General features: G+C 46.4%; 2 protein-coding genes across 2 annotated transcripts; one reads left to right on the plus strand and one right to left on the minus strand.

Moving 5' to 3' along the window:
- Nucleotides 1–7,526: 7,526 nt before the first annotated feature.
- LOC109731441 (uncharacterized) lies at nt 7,527–10,589 on the minus strand. Its single transcript, XM_020290590.4, has 3 exons — nt 10,330–10,589; nt 10,062–10,229; nt 7,527–7,748 (listed from the first exon to the last, which is right to left on the minus strand). The coding sequence occupies exons 1-2, from the start codon at nt 10,438–10,440 to the stop codon at nt 10,107–10,109; spliced, it is 234 nt and encodes a 77-aa protein (XP_020146179.1). The 5' UTR covers nt 10,441–10,589; the 3' UTR covers nt 7,527–7,748; nt 10,062–10,106.
- Nucleotides 10,590–10,740: 151 nt separating this feature from the next.
- LOC109731442 (protein N-terminal asparagine amidohydrolase) lies at nt 10,741–14,627 on the plus strand. The gene is made up of 9 exons (XM_020290592.4): nt 10,741–10,876; nt 10,971–11,144; nt 11,649–11,713; nt 11,849–11,942; nt 12,032–12,070; nt 12,220–12,405; nt 12,812–12,990; nt 13,898–14,017; nt 14,212–14,627. The coding sequence occupies exons 1-9, from the start codon at nt 10,832–10,834 to the stop codon at nt 14,318–14,320; spliced, it is 1,011 nt and encodes a 336-aa protein (XP_020146181.1). The 5' UTR covers nt 10,741–10,831; the 3' UTR covers nt 14,321–14,627.
- Nucleotides 14,628–18,377: the final 3,750 nt, after the last annotated feature.

The raw sequence follows: 18,377 nt of genomic DNA on the forward strand, positions 1-18,377 counted from the left end.
TTGCCAACACGCACTATAGCTAAGTTGCCTACAGCACCGGTCCGCGCTAGCTCCTATCTCTTTCCTCTCTCTCACTCTCTCGCTCGATCCCCTTCTCTGACCTCGATCTCCCGCACGCCACCGCCGACGCCCGCACCCGCCCACGCCACCGCCGACGCCCGCACCTTCCCACGCCGCCGTTGACGCCCGCACCTTCCAACGCCGCCATCGACGCACCCGACCCCGACGTCGGCCACTGGCCACCCCGACGCTCCCTCCCCCCGTGCTGCCCCCTGCCCTAGGTGCACCCCTGGCCCGGCCCCTCCCCCCGTGCCGCCCCTCCGCCGTACAGTCTCTCTCTCTCTCTGACCAAATTTGGTCTCTCTGCAGATCGACGAGGAGGAGAAGGACGTACCCCCTCAGCCCCGGCGACCCCGACGCCACCCCCTCAGCCCCGGCGAGCCCTGACCCCGATGCCACCCCCTCAGCCCCGGCGACCCTGACCCCGACGCGTGGTGAGCCACCCCCTCCTTTCCTGTTGTTCTTTAGTTAGGGCAAAAATTTCAGAAAATGAAGTAGTAGATGCCACTCTAGTTAGGGCAACAAATTCAGAAAAAAAAAGTAGTTGATGCCACTCTAGTTAGGGCAAAAAAAATCAGAAAAATTCAGAAAAAAGTAGTTGATGCCACTGTATTTTGCATTTCTGTAACTAGTCCATTATAGTAGTCTGCTATTTTATTTGAATGCAATGTTGATGGACACAGCAGCAAGTTTATGAAATGAAATGAAATGTTGTCCATTGGAGTCCATTTGGAGTTGCTAAATTGCTTGTGAGATGCTCTATATGTGACCTATGTTTTGCCGGTTGCGAGTGACCTATGTTTTGCCAGAAATATTGATTCATTTCCATTCCAGCAAATTTCAGGCGCTCTATATGTGCACTTTCTAGCAAAGGTTATCCCGAAATTTTCCGTGAATTTCGGCATGACTTGTGCTAGAAAGTTGGACATATCGAGTGCTCAAGATTTGTCGTGATGGGAATGAAACGACATTTCCAGCAAAACAAAGGTCACTTCTTTTTCATTATTCACTTTATTATATAAAGCTCGATAATTAAACGACTACGACATTGAACCCTAGGAAACATGACCGACACCAATGAGGCTGGAGGTTCTCAGTCCCAATTAGGTCAAGCACACGCCTATCTCGACTTTCTGGCGGATCAGGAGAGACAACAAGCTGGGTATCAGGACCCCCTTGTCATGATGGATGACGACGGTGGTGGCGCCGGCGCCGACACTGATGCCACCAACGACACCGGCACTGAGACTGGCGCTGATGATGTTCCTAACTACAGCACGGAAGGTGGGACCTCCCAAGCCAGTGAGGGAAAGAAGGAAAAGAGGACACGACGCCGAAATGAGCTCGGCACCGGAAGACTGGTGGTCACGGCGGTGCACCCTGGCGAGTTCGAGCCAATAGAGCCGCGAGAAGTGGCAGCGTGTTACGGCAACCAACTAGCATGCATCCTATGGGATACAGCTAACATCAACACCATGAAAATACGGAAGGATGAAAATTTGAAGAAGCTGCTCCTAACTAGGTTGCACGCAAGATTCCTGTTCCCCGGTCGGAAAGACGATGTTGACCCATGGGATGATGATGGCATGAAATAAATCAACAACAAATCCCTAGGGAAGTTCAGCAATGCATTGAGCGCTTGGAAAACTAGGGTGAAAAAGGCGATTGAAGTAGACCATGAAACCTACGCCGAGATTGTTGCAGACAATCCAAAAATTACGATAGAGGACTTTGAAAAGTTCAAGGAGACTTGTAATGAAGAAGCTGCCAAGGCCAGGTCGGAGAGAGGCAAGCAGCTGCAGGCAAAGAACATGGGGAACCACCGCCTTGGAAGTCGTGGTTACATGGGAAAGAGGCCCGTGTGGGCTAAGGAGGACGCAGAACGTGAACGCCAAGGGATCCCAGACCCATTGGCTGAGTTCACCGACCAGCAGGAGCACGACTTCATCAGGGCCCGATTCTCGTGGGACCCCAAAAAAAAGATATTTTTTCACCGATGGGCCGACTAGGAAATTCATGAGATTACTGGTAATTATCCTTTTACCACCTTACATATTAGCTTCTAATCAATGAAGTCTACTACATTCTAGTCGCATTCGTAAATGATTCACGGTCCATTTTGCAGAGAGAACAACACAAGCTTGAGGCCGAAAGCGACTCGTCGACTCAGTCGTCGGCGAAGTACAAGTGGGACACTCCTTTCAACCGGGCCATGAACATAATGATGGGACACCCGCCCGGCCAACGGCCGCAATATGGACGTGTGCACGGCGCCGGGGATGGCGCCACGTGGAAGTACTATTATAACGAGGACCCCTAGGCCAAAAGACAGAGAAAGAAGTTCAGTCAAGTGACTATCGACGAGAAGGTGGCGAGGGCGATGGAAAAAGCAAAAGCTGAGACCAAAACTGAGATAATCGCTGCCTGTAGAGATGATATGGTGGATGCCTTTACAAGCTTGATTCCAACTGTGGTCACATGGGTGCAACAAAATCCAAACGCGCCACCAAATGATTTTCCCCATGCCCAGCTTCACTGGGAGCAACTCAATGAACACCGCACCCATACCCGTACCTAGTATGGCAACCGCACCTGCACCTCCTCTAGCACCTGCTCCTGCACCCAGCTCTCATAGTAGCCCTAGCTCCGTCTCTGGCTTGAATGCCGGCCGTCGACATTGGCTGAGCTCGACGCCGTCACGGTAAATATGCGTCGCACCTTCATCAACTCAACTAATTAATTAATCTTCAATTGTCGTTCTTTTTGGATCTCTGACGCCGCACGTATATATCTTTGTAGGCCGACTCCACTCCGTGCACCCTCCTTTACCACATGAAGGGCGGGTTGGTGGATGTGGGGAAGGGTACTATAGTGAAGCCTAAGGATCGATTGTTTCACCGCCGGCAGATGCCTGATAACGCCTGAAGGGTCTCTGTGGCGAGTGTGAAAGCGGGCTACGAGGGTTTCCCTCGTCCGATACAAACCGATGGAGAGGATGACGAGACCCCCACGCAGCTTGGCCAATGCAAAAATTGGCCGATCCTGTGGCCGGAAAATCTTCTTCGTGTCGAGGTGGCCAGGAGCACACCAACGGGACGTCAGGAAGGTATGACCACAACACCACCTACACAAGTACAACCATCGTCTGTGCTGCTTGCTGAGATCGAGAGACATGAGGAAGGAGGGCCAACCGTTCTAGTAGATGATGCCATCTGCCCCATGGAAGAGGATATGGATCATGACATGGAGGAGGCCGATGACCCTCTCCAGTATCTCAATACTGACATTGACAATGAAGTAACAATGAGTCAACCATATGAATATGAGATGCATGTACCAGAGCCGGAACGTCCTCGGGAGTGCAAGAAGTCTTTGTTCATGCAATCCTCGCAGGACACGCCTCCAGATGCCGGCTCCACCCAAGCTCAACTAATTAGCCAGAGTCGTCCAATGCTGAGCCCGACAACACTAGGGGTGGTGCTCAGGGAGGGTCTGACAGACCCACCAGCACCTGAGCCCACCAAGAAGAAGCAGAGGAAGAGACCGACGGCGAGAAAATCCAATAAAGCTGGCAATGTTGGTTCTAGCAGCCAGCCGCCTTCGACCAAGGTTGATAGTGTACCGATGAAACATGCGCAATTAATCCATGTCGCGGGAGAGCCAATGGTACCGGCGAATGCACTAGCTGCCATAACAGGGGATCTCAGGAGACTCCATGACCATGTTCTTTCGACAGAGAGAAGCCTCCTCGCCTCGGATGATCCATGATACCCACTTTACACGGTTCATGTGCCGAGCAGTTGCAAGATGTACGTCCACACATGCCCCGCGGACCTCTTCTTCCTGAGGTTTGATTACATCTTCCAGATGTTTCAAATGTGGACACTCAATTTTACGTTCGTCCGCCTGTATGCGCTGCACATGAACTACATCCTCAGGAGAGTGCAAGTCACCGGTCTTGCGGCCGCGGACCCATACTACGTGCATGAGGGCTTCTTGTCAATCAACGACGCCAACCGTCAATATGCGAGTCAGTACATCGAAGAATTCTTGGTCAGCAATAAGGGCAAAGAAACGATTCTCCTACCTTATCATCCCGGGTAAGTCATCCGCGGATAGCACTATAAAACATACATCCTTTCGTGCATTTCAATAGTTACTTTGCACGCATGGAGGCTAACTTGATCGTGTATTTTGCGCAGCGGGGGGTGTAGTCGTGCCGTTCTCATCGTTCTTTACCCACGTTACTCCCGCGCTCTATATTTGGACCCGTCGAAGAACATACAGAAGAAGGATTACACACACATAAAGTATGTTCTGGACAGATCTATGCTGGGCTTCAGCATGCGGGGTGGCTACATCCAATGCAAAAAAACAAATAAGGCCGGGCTTTGTTTCGGCCACAAGACTGACTTCTGTTGCATCCAGCAACCGGCAAGAAGTGAGAACGATGGATTCTACGTCATCCATCTAATGATGGAGTACAGAAGGGATGTGCAATCACTTTCCATGAAATCTTCATCCGATACCCATATCAAGAGATGGGCCGAAGCCTTTGGAGCAGTGCCAGATAATCAACTTCGAAATGATTTCTACCGGATCCAGCAGGAAATTGCGTCCATCATCATGAAAGATGTCCTCGAAGAGAATGGGATGTTCTACGGCGGCCCAATATCGCGAGCTGACGTCCGAACCCGCATTGCCCTACAGCGTCAGGACATGACGCCTTTCACTAAGCTTGGGCCCACCCTCTCGGATATGGACAGATGGGAAGAGTGCACTGCTTAAAAACAATGTGTCTGTTTAGTTACTTGTTACTTTCTGTACGACGAAACTTCGAATCTCTCGGTACGACGAAACTATTAGATGTATGGTGCCGTGCTCTAGTTAATTACTTTCGGTACGATGAAATTTGTTAACTATGTTTACTATATATGTTGCTTCTATTTCATAACTGTTTTCGTTGAATTCGCTTCATGATATATATATATATATATATATATATATATATATATGTGTGTGTGTGTGTGTGTGTGTGTGTGTGTGTGTGTGTGCATCTCTCTCTGACAGGTATATAGATCAACGATGGCGAGTAAGTGGTATGCCGTGTATGTAGGGCATGTTCCGGGTGTGTATGATGAGTGGCCAGAGTGTCAGGCCCAAGTCTCTGGCTTCTCCGGCGGAAGCCAGAAAGGGTTTGATAGCAGAGCGGAAGCCGAAGCTAGTTACTTGAGATTCATAGCACATCAGGGGATTCAGAACCAGCGCCGCTTCAAAAACTACTACATAATACCACTTTTGATCATCGTGATCGCTCTTACCTCATATGTCATAGTTTAGGTAGATGATGAAACATGTGTCTACGGTGACAATATAAGAGACATGTGATCATTAACTTGTATCGCTATTTCGAGATAATGATGAGATTGACATCATTTGTGTTGAGACTATGTTGATATGATGAGACTTGTTGTACCACTTCAATGATGATGATGAGACATTCCTTTTTCATATAGTTTCAGTGTATGTGTATGCTGTAATTGTATAAAACCTGTAAAAATACAAATACAGCAACATAAAAAAAAGAAAATACTAGCAGTATTGTGGGGTATTGGAGTAGTAGCAGCGCTGACTTACCAGTAGCGTTGGTTGTAGGGGCACGCTACTAGTATTAGCAGTAGCGATGGATAGAGGCGCGCTTCTACTAGATATAGATAGCCGTAGCGCTGGTTCAAACAAGCGCTACTGCTAAAAAATAGCTGTAGCGCGCCTGCCCGCACTACTAATATCCCAAAAACCAACGCTACTGGTAATAGATTTCCTAGTAGTGAATCTTAACTTTGAAGTCTTTATTATGTCAAATATGCCTGAATTCAGTAATGATAGGAGATTAAACTATTGCAATTTACAATCTCTGAACAACTTAGAATCTCTAAACAATTTATAATCTGATCGACTTCCACGGTTTCACGGCCGAGATCGGCTGGCAGTTTCATCTCGGCCGAGGGGTTCAAATCCAGACATATTGGAGGACGCGGTATTCACCGAGGGGATTTTACATCTGCGTGCCACAGGAGGAACATACTACTAGCAAACAGATGAACGTATATATCGACTGGTCAAAACTCACCGGTTTCCGACGATCTCTACGTGGACCTGCGATTTTCTTCTCGAAATTGCGCGTCTCGATCCAAAGGAAAATGTAGCAACACATATACTCTACTAGTTGCAAAAAAAAACATGATTATTATCTATACCCCTATATAGTGTGTGAATAACTTTGAAAGTTGGTCGTTGGATGAAGTCAATTCGACGGTACAGAGATGGCAAATCCGAGCACTACTGGCCGTTGGATATCATCTACATTCCATCAGATTTTGCCATATGTACAATCTAGAAGACTCCATAGTTGAACTTAAGCATAATGCACAAACCTCAAAACACAAGCACTTCTCCTTTGTTCTAGAATCTTCCATATCTTAATTGCCCAAACTTTGTTTTTAAATGAATTGTCACTTTTTGTTTTTACTTTATGCTTTACAATGCACAACTCTATGAATCTTAAAATAGATTTTTTTATAAAACTAATTGATTTTAGATGAGATGAACTATAAGAATTAAACAAACATCTACATCATACATATATGAGTCAAAGCTTACATGCTATAATATGGTATTTATTCATTATTTGGTTAGCAAATCTCATGCGTGCAATGCACGTGTACCTTACTAGTTATCATCGGTGGCACAAGGTACCAAGTAGTACATTTGGATCTCACATAATTGTGCACGTACATGCGCCTGCCCCAGGTTCTTTTCATGGCTTCATCTGGGAGGCACAACTTGGCTAGCTTGTACTGCTCCTCATCGTCGAAATACGATCTCGACGCGCCCCTCCCTGGACGCCGCCGGCCTCGTCCAGTGGAGGACGGCGCTTTCCGGCCTGGTTATCGCCGTCGCACGGGTGATGAGGACGGTGGGGCAGTCGGCGCCGCAGGACGGGCATGTGCGGTCGCGGCGAGAGCATCGGTTCGTCAGTGAGCCGCACCGCCCGACCGCCACCCACTCCATCTCCAGGGGACGGAGGCACTGTTGGCAGCGTCGGAGGCGCTCCATGATCCGGCGAGTACTCCAGCGACTGGTCGAGTCCTTTTGCCGGTGCCAGTGCCGCGTGGATCTTATAACGACGGGAGCACGACGCGCGGGAGAAAACGAGCACAGAGAGGAAACGCTTTTGGAAAGTGATATAGTATGATAAAGGGTGTGTCTAGGTCTCAGTCGACTGAGACTTAACCAAGTCTCACTTAAGTGATATAGTATATGAGAAGAAAAAGAAAAAACTGAAAGAAAATTTTTGTACGAATCTTAATGCAAGATCAATGGAATATAACATCGACTGAGACATAACGAAGTCTAAGTCAACTGAGACCTAGCAAAACTGTATGATAAATCATGGACGCGATCGGTTTCCGATAACTATCCATACTCATACAGGTACAATCAATTTTCACACAGCAGGGTCCGAATCTTACAGTGCTTGCAGAGTTGCAGTTAGGCTCAGCCTCCAACTGGTGCACACTCATTGTCAACAAAAAGGAGGGGAAGAAAAATAACTCTTCATGTTCACAAAACGACCGTAGACGCCAGAGGCGCACTTCTCAGGAAGCTTTGAGCCGCTAGATTATGTTCTGCAGATAGACATGAATGAATGAACGAATAGTAGTTGGTTCAAATCCAACTGGATGTGCTTGGGCTATGCGACAGCAAATACGCAGAATGAATAGCAGTCAGTTCAACATGGCGAATTCTTCCACAAGTACTACAAAATTTTGTTCAAAAGAAGAATAAACTCCGACAAAGTTCACATAAGGGGAATGAACTCCTACAGAGTTCCTGATGGCAGATATCCAACACGTCAGGTTATGTTCTGCAAATAGACATGCATGAATAGTGGATTATGCTATACTACTGGTGTGCATGTTCAGGATGTAATGAGAAAAGCTATCACGTCGGCTTTGGGATGAGTCATGGCAAGAAATATTGCTGAAACAGAAAGAGTTTTGGTATTCCTCTTGTTTCTTTTAGCATCATCAAAACCTTTTATGAGAACTTTTAACAATGAGAAAATTGCAGTCTTTAGGGTGCTTCTGTGAGCAGTTTAATGTTAGAAGTGTGCTGGTGCTCTATTAGGTGGCACGCTGGAGTTCTTCTGTACTTCTGTTATATGCCTTTGGACTTTACTATCTAGTAATGCAGAGTATGTTGCATCTACAATAGCCAATCCTTTGATTTTTCAATTATCTGATACTTTTTTTTTGAATAGTTTGGATTGCTTACCACATGTTTCACGTGGTCAATTATCTGATACTTTACAGCATTGCCAGTTCTCGTATGTTGGACAACAAATACGTTTCGGAAAAAAGAGCACTACCCATTAAAAGAAATCAGTTCAATTTCTTTTGTCTACATATTATTATGTATTGGCAACTGAAAGTGCAGGAGCCAGGAGCTGCAGGTGTGCATCGTCTTCAACAGCTCGAACCCACATATAGGTTAATCAAGCCCCCTATTTTTGCATGGAGATACAACCCATGACTGAAAAGCTAGACACGTACAAATTACTTGTTGTTCACCATGAAAAAGCTTATGTAGTTTGAATATGTCTCTCTATGTTACATTGCATACCTGATTCTTGTCTTGCCAGTATATGGATACCTGAAATTCTCTATCTGCTTAATTACCAGCCCACTCTTTCAAATGAACTGCTGGCATGCATGAAGCACAGATACATCTTATTGCTAATGTGTTCATAACTGTATGTGCTTACAACTTCCAACAAACTAATACATTTTTATATGATGTTCTCCAGATAACCAAATTGGATGTCATGACAAAGAACTCTAGAAACTTGTCATTTTTTATGTGTTACCTGAAATATGTTTGTATTTTGTGGTTTCGCCATTACGTTCACGAAGAAGTGCTATTGTGAGGCAGCTGACAGCTTGAGATAACCATTGTAGGGTAACCCCTACATAATTGCCATTGCCATTAATGCAGTACCTCTGGTCACATTCAAAAACAAATTCAGGCCTCCTTTGGTTTGGAGGAATCTCATAGGAATTCTAGAGGATAGGATTCTTATAGGATTTTTTCCTTTAGAGCCCTTTGGTTCATAGGAATGGATTCCTATTCCTACATAGGATTGGTTCCTATCCTCCACATTTCATAGGAAAATAAAAATGAGCCTAGACTCAATGGAAAAATTCCTTTGGTGTGAACCAAATGACATCTCGTTTCCAATTCCTACTCATAGGATTTGAGATACATGTCATCTCATTTCCTACAAAATTCCTATTCCTACGATAATCCTATCCTATGAACCAAAAGAGGCCTCAGTTACCATGGTCAACCTGGAGGGAGTTCTGACAATTTTCAGTTTTCCAGCAATATACACAAGCTCGAATTCTTAACTTGAACAGTTCATTTATTTTTATTAGTTGGATCCAACTGGGGTCCTAAAACTTCAGCATACCAATCATGCGGGCATGCCAACTGCCAGAGCTATCAGCACTGCCAAAAATGACCAAATTTGTTGATTTTCTATGTGCCTAATCCACCAGTGTGGTAATGGCAATGCCGACACTAGTAGATTAAGCCAAACTTAGAACGAGCCTCAGCGACTTGTTCCACATTGTATACCTGAACCTCAAAGAACTGAAGCACTAGGCAGGTTGCGACAACAATGATACTGACAATCTGACATAGCTAGATGGTAGCAAGGCATAGCGCGCATTTACATTTGGTTTTCGGCTGGATCAGATAACCACAGGCAAATTGGAGTGCTAAAGCTTAAATCCGGACAGTCCAAGGACCAAGGTACTAACAGGCAATACAAACAGCTCTGAATTTTGGCACCAATCTGCGGAATTTATCATGCAATTCATACTACCATACAAGTACACATCTATCAAATAGGCATGGTAGCTACCAGTAGTACTCACCTAACAGCTCGGGAAGGCGAGCCGGAGCAAGGGGACGAGAGAAAATCACGAGTCCGGCAAGACCTGCGCCTGGTCCTCGCGGCGTCCCTCGTCCTGCAGCTGCTGCGCCTCCTTCTCCTTGGCGAGCATGTGCGCTTCGTACCTCCGCAGCCTCTCCTCCATCCTCACCTGCAAGAGCGGACGTGAGCGCGGCGGCTTCGACCAAAATGATTTGCAAATCGCGGTAGGTAGGTTGGACGGGGGACGGAAACGGCGGGGACCGGCGTGCCTTGTAGGAGGTCTCGATGCGGTGCATGACGTAGAAGCCGAGGCCGCCGCCGAGGATGGTGCCGGCCATGATCCGCACGTACGCCCACCGCCGCGACCCGGGCGGCGCCATTTCTCACTGACTTTGCTACGCCGCCGCCGCCCGTAGAGGTGGATGGGGCGTCCGGCTCGAGGAGATGGGGTGTCCGGAGCAGAGGAAGGGGAGGGGAGGGGGGATCGGGAGGACGGCGACTTGGGATGCGCCGGAAGCGGTGGAGTGGAAGTGTACTGCGTAGCGACGGCTGATGGCTGGGCTGAAACGACGGCTGCTTCCGGCCCATGGACCTGTGCTGCTGGACCAGGATCCGCGATGATCGTGGGTCGTCGTGGGCCGCTTCGGTGGACGGCTAAGCAGCTGGACGCCAGCACATAGAAAAAAAAAGGTGTGGCCGGCCATTTCCTTGGTCGGCTCCGCGACCTCTGCTTCGCTCGGTCACACACCCCCACCAACTCCGACGGCGATAATGCTCCTCGTCGACGGCGAGCCCGTCCCCTGCTCCTCCCCCGAGGTGCGTACGGCACGCTCATGCGGTTACACGTGGACGCTTGCCTCTCTCACTTTCTCCACGTTGTGACGATCCTATCGGCTCCCGGTTCCTGCAGGGGAGCAGCGGGAGGGAGCTCGTGGCGGCGCTCATGGGGAACCCCGGTCTGCGCGCCGCGTCCGAGCGGCTCAGGGCCGCGCCGGAGAGGACAGTCCCGTCGGGGCCGGAGGGGCCCAGGCACGTGTACGTGTTCCAGCGGGAGTACGCCACGGTCGATCCGGCGCGCGTCGAGGTGCGTTGTGCTCAGGTCTTCGATCGAGCAGAGATTGGGGATCCTTGGTCGATCCGCGCCGTTTGAATCAGTTGCGCGGTTCCATGTTTTGCTGCCTCAGCGACGACTTTTCGTTTCCCATGGTGGAAATCGTACCTGTGTTGCCTCCTGGTAAATGGGGATTGGGCAGGCACTCCTGGAGTTCACTTTGATAGTAGTTTAGATGTGTGATCACTTTATTCAAATTATGCTATTTGTTTGGAGTGGTTTATGATCATTAGAGGGATATTGGATTGTTATTCTGAATGCCAACATGTAGGATTTCCAATTTTACCTGTACACCTGATTGCCTGATTAGTTTTGTGTTTGTGTCCCTGATAAAGTGGCATCCTGTTAAAGCACATCATTACTTTCTGCTACATTTCACTCACTTTGCCTTAATTCCTAGAGTGATTAAAGCATAGTCATGCGTAGACTGTTCAAATAGTGTGATTGGTGAATTGATCAGTTCTTTTGCATCTGTAGTTAGTGGGCACAGATGAGATGACTACATGTGTGGGTGTTGCAATTCGCAACAACAAGACTGGAATGTAAGTGAAAAAAGAAGCGAGCGTTTTATCTGATCCTGTAAGGCTTTGGTTTCTTGTGAAACTCAAAACTCATGTATTTTCCCAACTCACAAAAACATTTGCTGATTCATCCGATCTTCCATTAATTGATTTCAGGACTTCCATTAGCCATATGGACTTTCCAAAGATTGTAGAAGGAGGGTTCAAACAGATGCTGGAATTACTTGGTGATGACGACGAACCATTTGATGTTGGTCTCTTCTCCCGTATTTCCCCCTCAAAATATGCAATAAGCAGTTAAGCACCCTTGGGAATGTTCTCACTAGCATTTGCTTACAGGTTCACCTGATTGGTGGCTTCGATGATGCTTCTACAAAGGTTGAATTCAAAACTTTTTGGGTGGTTAAATTTCTTTTAGATTTCTTGGCCCTGCGCAAGCGGGAGCAATGTGCACCGGGCTGCCCTTTATTTCTTGATTGACACAATATAAATGTGGAAGCATCTAATTACCATAATTCGCCCCACAGGTAGTCTATTCTGCTGGAGGAAAGCACAGCATACAGGAAGGGTACTCCCATCCACTTTGTTTCAAGATAGTTGAAGTGCTGCATAAATCCCAGCAACGGTTCCACCTCCGGTCTTTCTGTGTCCTTGGGATCAACACTATGACCGATTCTTATGGGAATGCGCGACCCATAGTTGGTGGATTTGTGGTAAGGGATATCCTCTCCCCTGAATCTACTAAAGTGTCAATTAGTAGTTTTTGGTGCCAATGAACACCACATTTGTAAAATAGAACATTGTAAGCTCTGGAACAAGGAACTTTGAAGGTTAATCTAAAAGAAGAAGGAAAAAAGAAAGAGGGGAATTCTATTTTGTCTGCATCTCAGACTAACATTTCATTTACTCCCTCTGACCCGAATTGATTGACGCAGCCTCTATACAATGCAAAGTGGACGTTTTATAGAGGCTGGGTCAATTAATTCGGATCGGAGGGAGTAGTTAGTTTGTGTAAACTGGAATTATTCCCGCATGTAACAGTTATTTAAATTGTTGATTTGAAACATACCCCAGTTCATAGTAAGTTTTCTTAGAAACAAACACTCCTGCTGTCTTCAGATGCAAACATCATCTGGAGTTGTTACTCCTGCAAGCTTTGACATCACTTCAAGGTGTCCTGATGAAATAGTCAGAAGAATTCGTGTGAGTGTTTCTTCTTATGATCCAAATTGGCGAGGAAAGTTACTGGAGACTTACAACACACACGCTGATATTTTCCAAATTGCCCCTGCCTGCTGGTCCGTCTCTTATATTCCCATCCATTTCATTATGTATTGCACGTAATAAATTGAAGATGTTTGTAGCTACATATTCAGCCTCTGTGTACTTAACTATTGACCTTCTGTTCCTGAACGTTGTTAATCTATGGACACATGGACAGAGTTGGCACTGTAGCGTCGGGGTCAACTGACCCCAATAAAATTTGGCAAAACCTTTAGTAAATTATTGCTATCAAAGACCAATTACTGTTGAATTCATTTAGTATATCTCCATGAGCCCATTGAGTGTTTTGGCTAGCTTCGGCCCTGTATGGACATAGGCATTAAGTGACATCACACAGGTTGCTTTTTGGTTCAGTCTGATCTTCAAAATTTCCATACGTGAGGTAACTACCAATTGGAAAGAAGTGATGGAGGTTTTCATTATGCAATAGGACAATTTTAAATTGTTGCCTGACTTGTTGTCATCATACTCCATGTATGTTCAATGCCACCTATGCATGAAATGCTGTACGGCGGTTTTGCCACTTTTTATTCATCAGCGAATTGCACCATGTGTACGAATTATTACCATTCATGGGCAGGCCACGTTTGCCCAAGATTCGAGCCACTATCATATTCTAACACCCAATAAAATTTATAATTGTTTGCAGAAAATAAACAAATAAAATCATATTTTTATGCTTTGATCCTGGCCCAGCTTCCATCATGAACACCTCTAACATGGACAAAAATGAATTTTCTTCCTTCTGGCTATTTTAATAATGGGCCTTTTGTTCTCATGCATTTAAACTACATCTTGCATGATAGTTCGAGAAATATTAAGAGCATACATCATTACGAGTGCAAGTACTTGTGCCTCTTTACTTTGCTAGTTAACTAACTGTTCCGTGTGATATACCCATCTCTTGTCCTGCTTGTATAGGATGCCAGATTGGGCAGAAATGGCATCCTCACATAACCAGCTTTCAGACTCTGAAGTCCTGCTTCAGTGCTCCACCTCTCCAGCTGCAGAACCACCTCATTTTGTGGAAACTGAGAGAAGGTGTGTGTTCCTTTTATCCTACAAATTGGAAACTGTATTGCATGAACCATTTCTATCATGTGTGTGTGCAATCTTTCTGTTTATCCAGGTATAACTCATGATTAGCTAAGATGACCTTCATGAATGAAATAATGGCATATTTCCAATAGAGATTGCTATATGGTTTATTCTTGCTTTGTACTTTCTTGTTGTAGGATATGGAAATACTTGATCGAGAACCCAGACTGGGAAGACGCATTTCCAAAGTACAAGCCCCGGGTCTTCCACTGGACGAATGATGGCAGGTGGTCAAGGCACTCTTAGCACCATCCTTTTCCTGTCTTGACATCCATTGGTGCTCTACAAGCGGAACAGTGACAGATTATGGTCACACCAGCACTTATATGATCCCATTCATTTCCTCCATTTCCATACGCCTTTCATCTTCAGTTATCTCATACATTAGCCACGGGTGATTCAGGATTATTCGGTTCTTCCGTAAATGTATGCTGACAAACCGGTCTGAAGTTGATGCATTAAGAGTATGGTTTGTGTGTTGTGTGGTAGATTCATTGTCGGTTCATACCTGACCTCTGAAATTCGATTTGGTCGGTTAAATGTTTGCATGCAACTTACCTGTTGTGGTCAGAGGCGTTGTGTGCACTAGGATGGGTGGGTGATATTATTCGGGGTTTGCAATGTGTGTTCTGCTCGAAAGATTCAATGGTTGTTTGGTTTCATGCCCATCATGATGCCCCACTAAACAGATTCTAACATCTTTGAATTTTATAGTTGTTGGTTCCCTTTTTAGCTAACTTTCATCCAAAACCTGAGCATCCAATTTGGACACTACTTGGAAATGGGTTGTCCATTTACTAGCGTGTGCGGTATGATTTGAATGGTGCTAGTCGCCCCCCTGTCTTGTACTAGGCAAATTTTAAAGCTTTTTCCCCATTAATATTTTGATATGTGAAAATCATATGCTAGGATTTGTATCAGAAAATACTAATGCAAAAAATAATGATTTTATGGTTATTGTGTATTACATCCGTCCCGAATTATTTGTCTAGACACAGATGTATTTAACACTATAATGTGTCTAGATATAGTGTTAGATTCATCTCTATCTAGAGAAATAATTTGGGAAAGTACTCCCTCCGTCCCATAATGTAAGACGCTTTTTGATATTACACTAGTGTCAAAAAGCGTCATACATTATGAGACGGAGGGAGTATATAGAAAGTCTCCTTAAAAAAAAACAGGTGGTATGTCGGATCTGATCATCTTTGCTGCTTGTTGTTTACTCAGCCATGCTCCCTTTGTTGTACACGTTCTACGCTAATGTCACCATAAAGCTCCATGGACAACTAACAAGAGAGGGGCAAGGGTTCTCAATTCCTGACTCATGATGCCATTGGGGCCGTCGCTTTTGGAGTGTCTATTAAGAGCCTAATTGTTTTGGAGCCTATATATTTGCCAAGCCACTTTTGGCAACTCAAAAATGAGCATGATTGGTTGGGCTTCAAATTTGGCAACTCTTCTAGCTAAACACTAGTCAAAGTTGTCAAATGTTGGCAAGTTTGAACTTTGCCAAGTTTTGGCTCCAAACCAGGTAGCCCCTAAATGTGAGGTTGGATGAGGCGGATCGTGACTCCATCCAACGGTTGCCCAGATGGTAGATATTTTAGATTATCATCCAACTGACGCATAGCACTAACCTATAAAAGCATCTATAAACTTCGCAAATCCGAGACCTTAAATGCTTGCGGACGAGTCCGGACATGTCCATAGACACTGACGGGTCAAGCCTTAAATTTTCTCATAGTAGAAACCTTAAATCCATACAAAAGCATGCAAAGAAAAAAATTCTACATACCACGTAGATCAACTAGTCTACTCCTCGTCGGAGATGTCATCTCCGTGCCCGACGTCGGGTACATGGGCGGCGGCCACAGCTCCGGCTCCCGCGGCTCCTCCGCGGTGGCCTGCGCATCCATCTCCGCTTCAACCTCATCAAAGAGGGCATCGGTTGCCGCCCATTCCTGACGGATGAACCGCCAATTGGCCTCCACATAGGCCTCATCCTGGATGGACTCTAGGATGTCCTGCTCCTCTGCTATCTCGTCCGCTTGAACGACGGCGAACTCCGCCTCCGCCTGCTCCATGTTGAAGCTCGGAGTCGGCGCCAGTTCCTGCTCCGAATGCTCCGCCTCCTCGTCGTCCTTCATCGGACTCGGCTGTTGCTCCTCTTCCTCCTCCTCCTCCTCCTCCTCCTCCTCCTCCTCCTCCTCCTTCTCCGGCTCCGACGGGTTCGGAGGCAGCCCGGTAGCGATGCAGGCAGCACGCGCAGCGCGCCTTGCCCCGATTTCCTGCTGGATCTCGTACCGGCGCTCCGGCATGAGCATGGCGTAGGTGGTTATCTTTCTCCGGACCATAATGAAACCGGAGAGTGTGGGAAGAGGGCCGAAGCGGGAGAGATGAGTGGATGGGCTCGGGCTGGCGGCATGGAGAGGGAGGAGGTGGATGGGATTGGCTAGGGTTGGGGGACGCCGGCCGGCTTAAATTGCCGGATTTGGCCTTGGGCGACGAGCCGGACAGGCGCCACGCGACATTCACACCCCACCGGAGGAGATGTCCGTTGGCCCGTCGGGTTTCTGTGCGATTTCGCGCGGAACCCTGATGTCAGTCCGGCGTGGCGGACACGCCCGGACGCCCCTGATACGTCTCCAGCGTATCTACTTTTTCTCACGCCTTTCCTCTTGTTTTGGACTCTAATTTGCATGATCTAAATGAAACTAACCCCGAACTGACGTTGTTTTCAGCAGAACTACCATGTTGTTGTTTTTGTGCAGAAATAAAAGTTCTCAGAATGGAACGAAACTTTGCGACGAAAATTTCTGGAGTCAAGACCTGCCGGAGAGGGGCACCTGGGTGGGCACAACCACCAGGGCGCGCCCCCCTCTCCTGGAGCGCCAGGTGGGTTGTACCCACCTGGTGGCCCCGCAGACGATCCCCCTGATACTATAAAATCACATTATTCCAAAAAAAATCAGGGAGAAAGAATTATCGCGTTCCACGAGACGCAGCCGCCGCCAAGCCCTGTTCTTCCTCGGGAGGGCAGATCTGGAGTCCTTTGGGGCTCCGGAGAGGGGGATCTTCGTTCTTCGTCATCACCAACCCATCTCCATCGCCAATTCCATGATACTCCCCACCGGGAGTGAGTAATTCCTTCATAGGCTTGCTGGTCGGTGAGGAGTTGGATGAGATTCATCATGTAATCGATTTAGTTTTGTTAGGGCTTGATCCCTAGTATCCACTATGTTCTTAGATTGATGTTGCTATGACTTTGCTATGCTTAATGCTTGTCACTTTGGGCCCGGGTGCCATGAACTCAGATCTGAACCGTTTATGAATCCATCATTATATCCATGTTTTAGATCCGATCTTGCAAGTTATAGTCACCTACTACGTGTTATGATCCGGTAACCCCGGAGTGACAGAAACCGGGACTTCTTCCGGTGATGACCATAGTTTGAGGAGTTCATGTATTCACTATGTGTTAATGCTTTGTTCCGGTTCTCTATTAAAAGGAGGCATTAATATCCCTTATCTTCCAATATGGACCCCGCTGCCACGGGAGGGTAGGACAAAAGATGTCATTCAAGTTCTTTTAATAAAGCACGTATGACTATTTACGGAATACATGCCTACATTATATCGATGAACTGGAGCTAGTGTCGTATCGCCCTAGGTTATAACTGTCACATGATGAATATCATCCAATAAGTCACTGATCCGATGCCTACGAATTTATCTTATATTGTTTCTGCTAAGTTACTACTGCTATCATCACTGTTACACTTGCTACAAAATCACTGTTATCACTGTTACTGTTACCGTTGCTGCTATCACTACTATCAAAACTATCATATTACTTTGCTACTGATTACTTGCTGCAGATAATTAATCTCCAGGTGTGGTTGAATTGACAACTCAGCTGCTAATACCTTCAAATATTCTTTGTCTCCCCTTGTGTCGAATCTATAAATTTGGGTTGAATACTCTACCCTCGAAAACTGTTGCGATCCCCTATACTTGTGGGTTATCAAGACCTTTTTCTGGCGCCGATGCCGGGGAGCATAGCAATATTTGTTGTGTCACTTGGGATTATTATCATATTATCACTATGAAGAATCTGAAGGATCCAAAGACTAAGATATTTCCCTCAAAGACGAGGGGAAGTAAGGAACTGCCATCCAGTTCTGCTTTAGATTCACCTTCTGTTTTGAGTAAACTTGCAACACCACCACCTGCTATCAATTCTAATATGTCGCAAGTTATTGATGATTCTACTTCTGCTATGGATAATGCTTATGATGAT

The sequence above is a fragment of the Aegilops tauschii genome, chromosome 7 (assembly GCF_002575655.3).
Source record: "Aegilops tauschii subsp. strangulata cultivar AL8/78 chromosome 7, Aet v6.0, whole genome shotgun sequence".
NCBI lineage: Eukaryota > Viridiplantae > Streptophyta > Magnoliopsida > Poales > Poaceae > Aegilops > Aegilops tauschii.

Bases quoted from the DNA above. Each gene is read 5' to 3' on its own strand.
- LOC109731441 (XM_020290590.4), bottom strand. From the start codon at position 10,440: ATGGCGCCGCCCGGGTCGCGGCGGTGGGCGTACGTGCGGATCATGGCC. The intron at 10,230-10,329 runs GCACGCCGGTCC...CCGCTCTTGCAG, and splicing joins GCATCGAGACCTCCTACAAG to GTGAGGATGGAGGAGAGGCT.
- LOC109731442 (XM_020290592.4), top strand. From the start codon at position 10,832: ATGCTCCTCGTCGACGGCGAGCCCGTCCCCTGCTCCTCCCCCGAG. The intron at 11,145-11,648 runs GTGCGTTGTGCT...TTGCATCTGTAG, and splicing joins TCGATCCGGCGCGCGTCGAG to TTAGTGGGCACAGATGAGAT. The intron at 11,714-11,848 runs GTAAGTGAAAAA...AATTGATTTCAG, and splicing joins CGCAACAACAAGACTGGAAT to GACTTCCATTAGCCATATGG.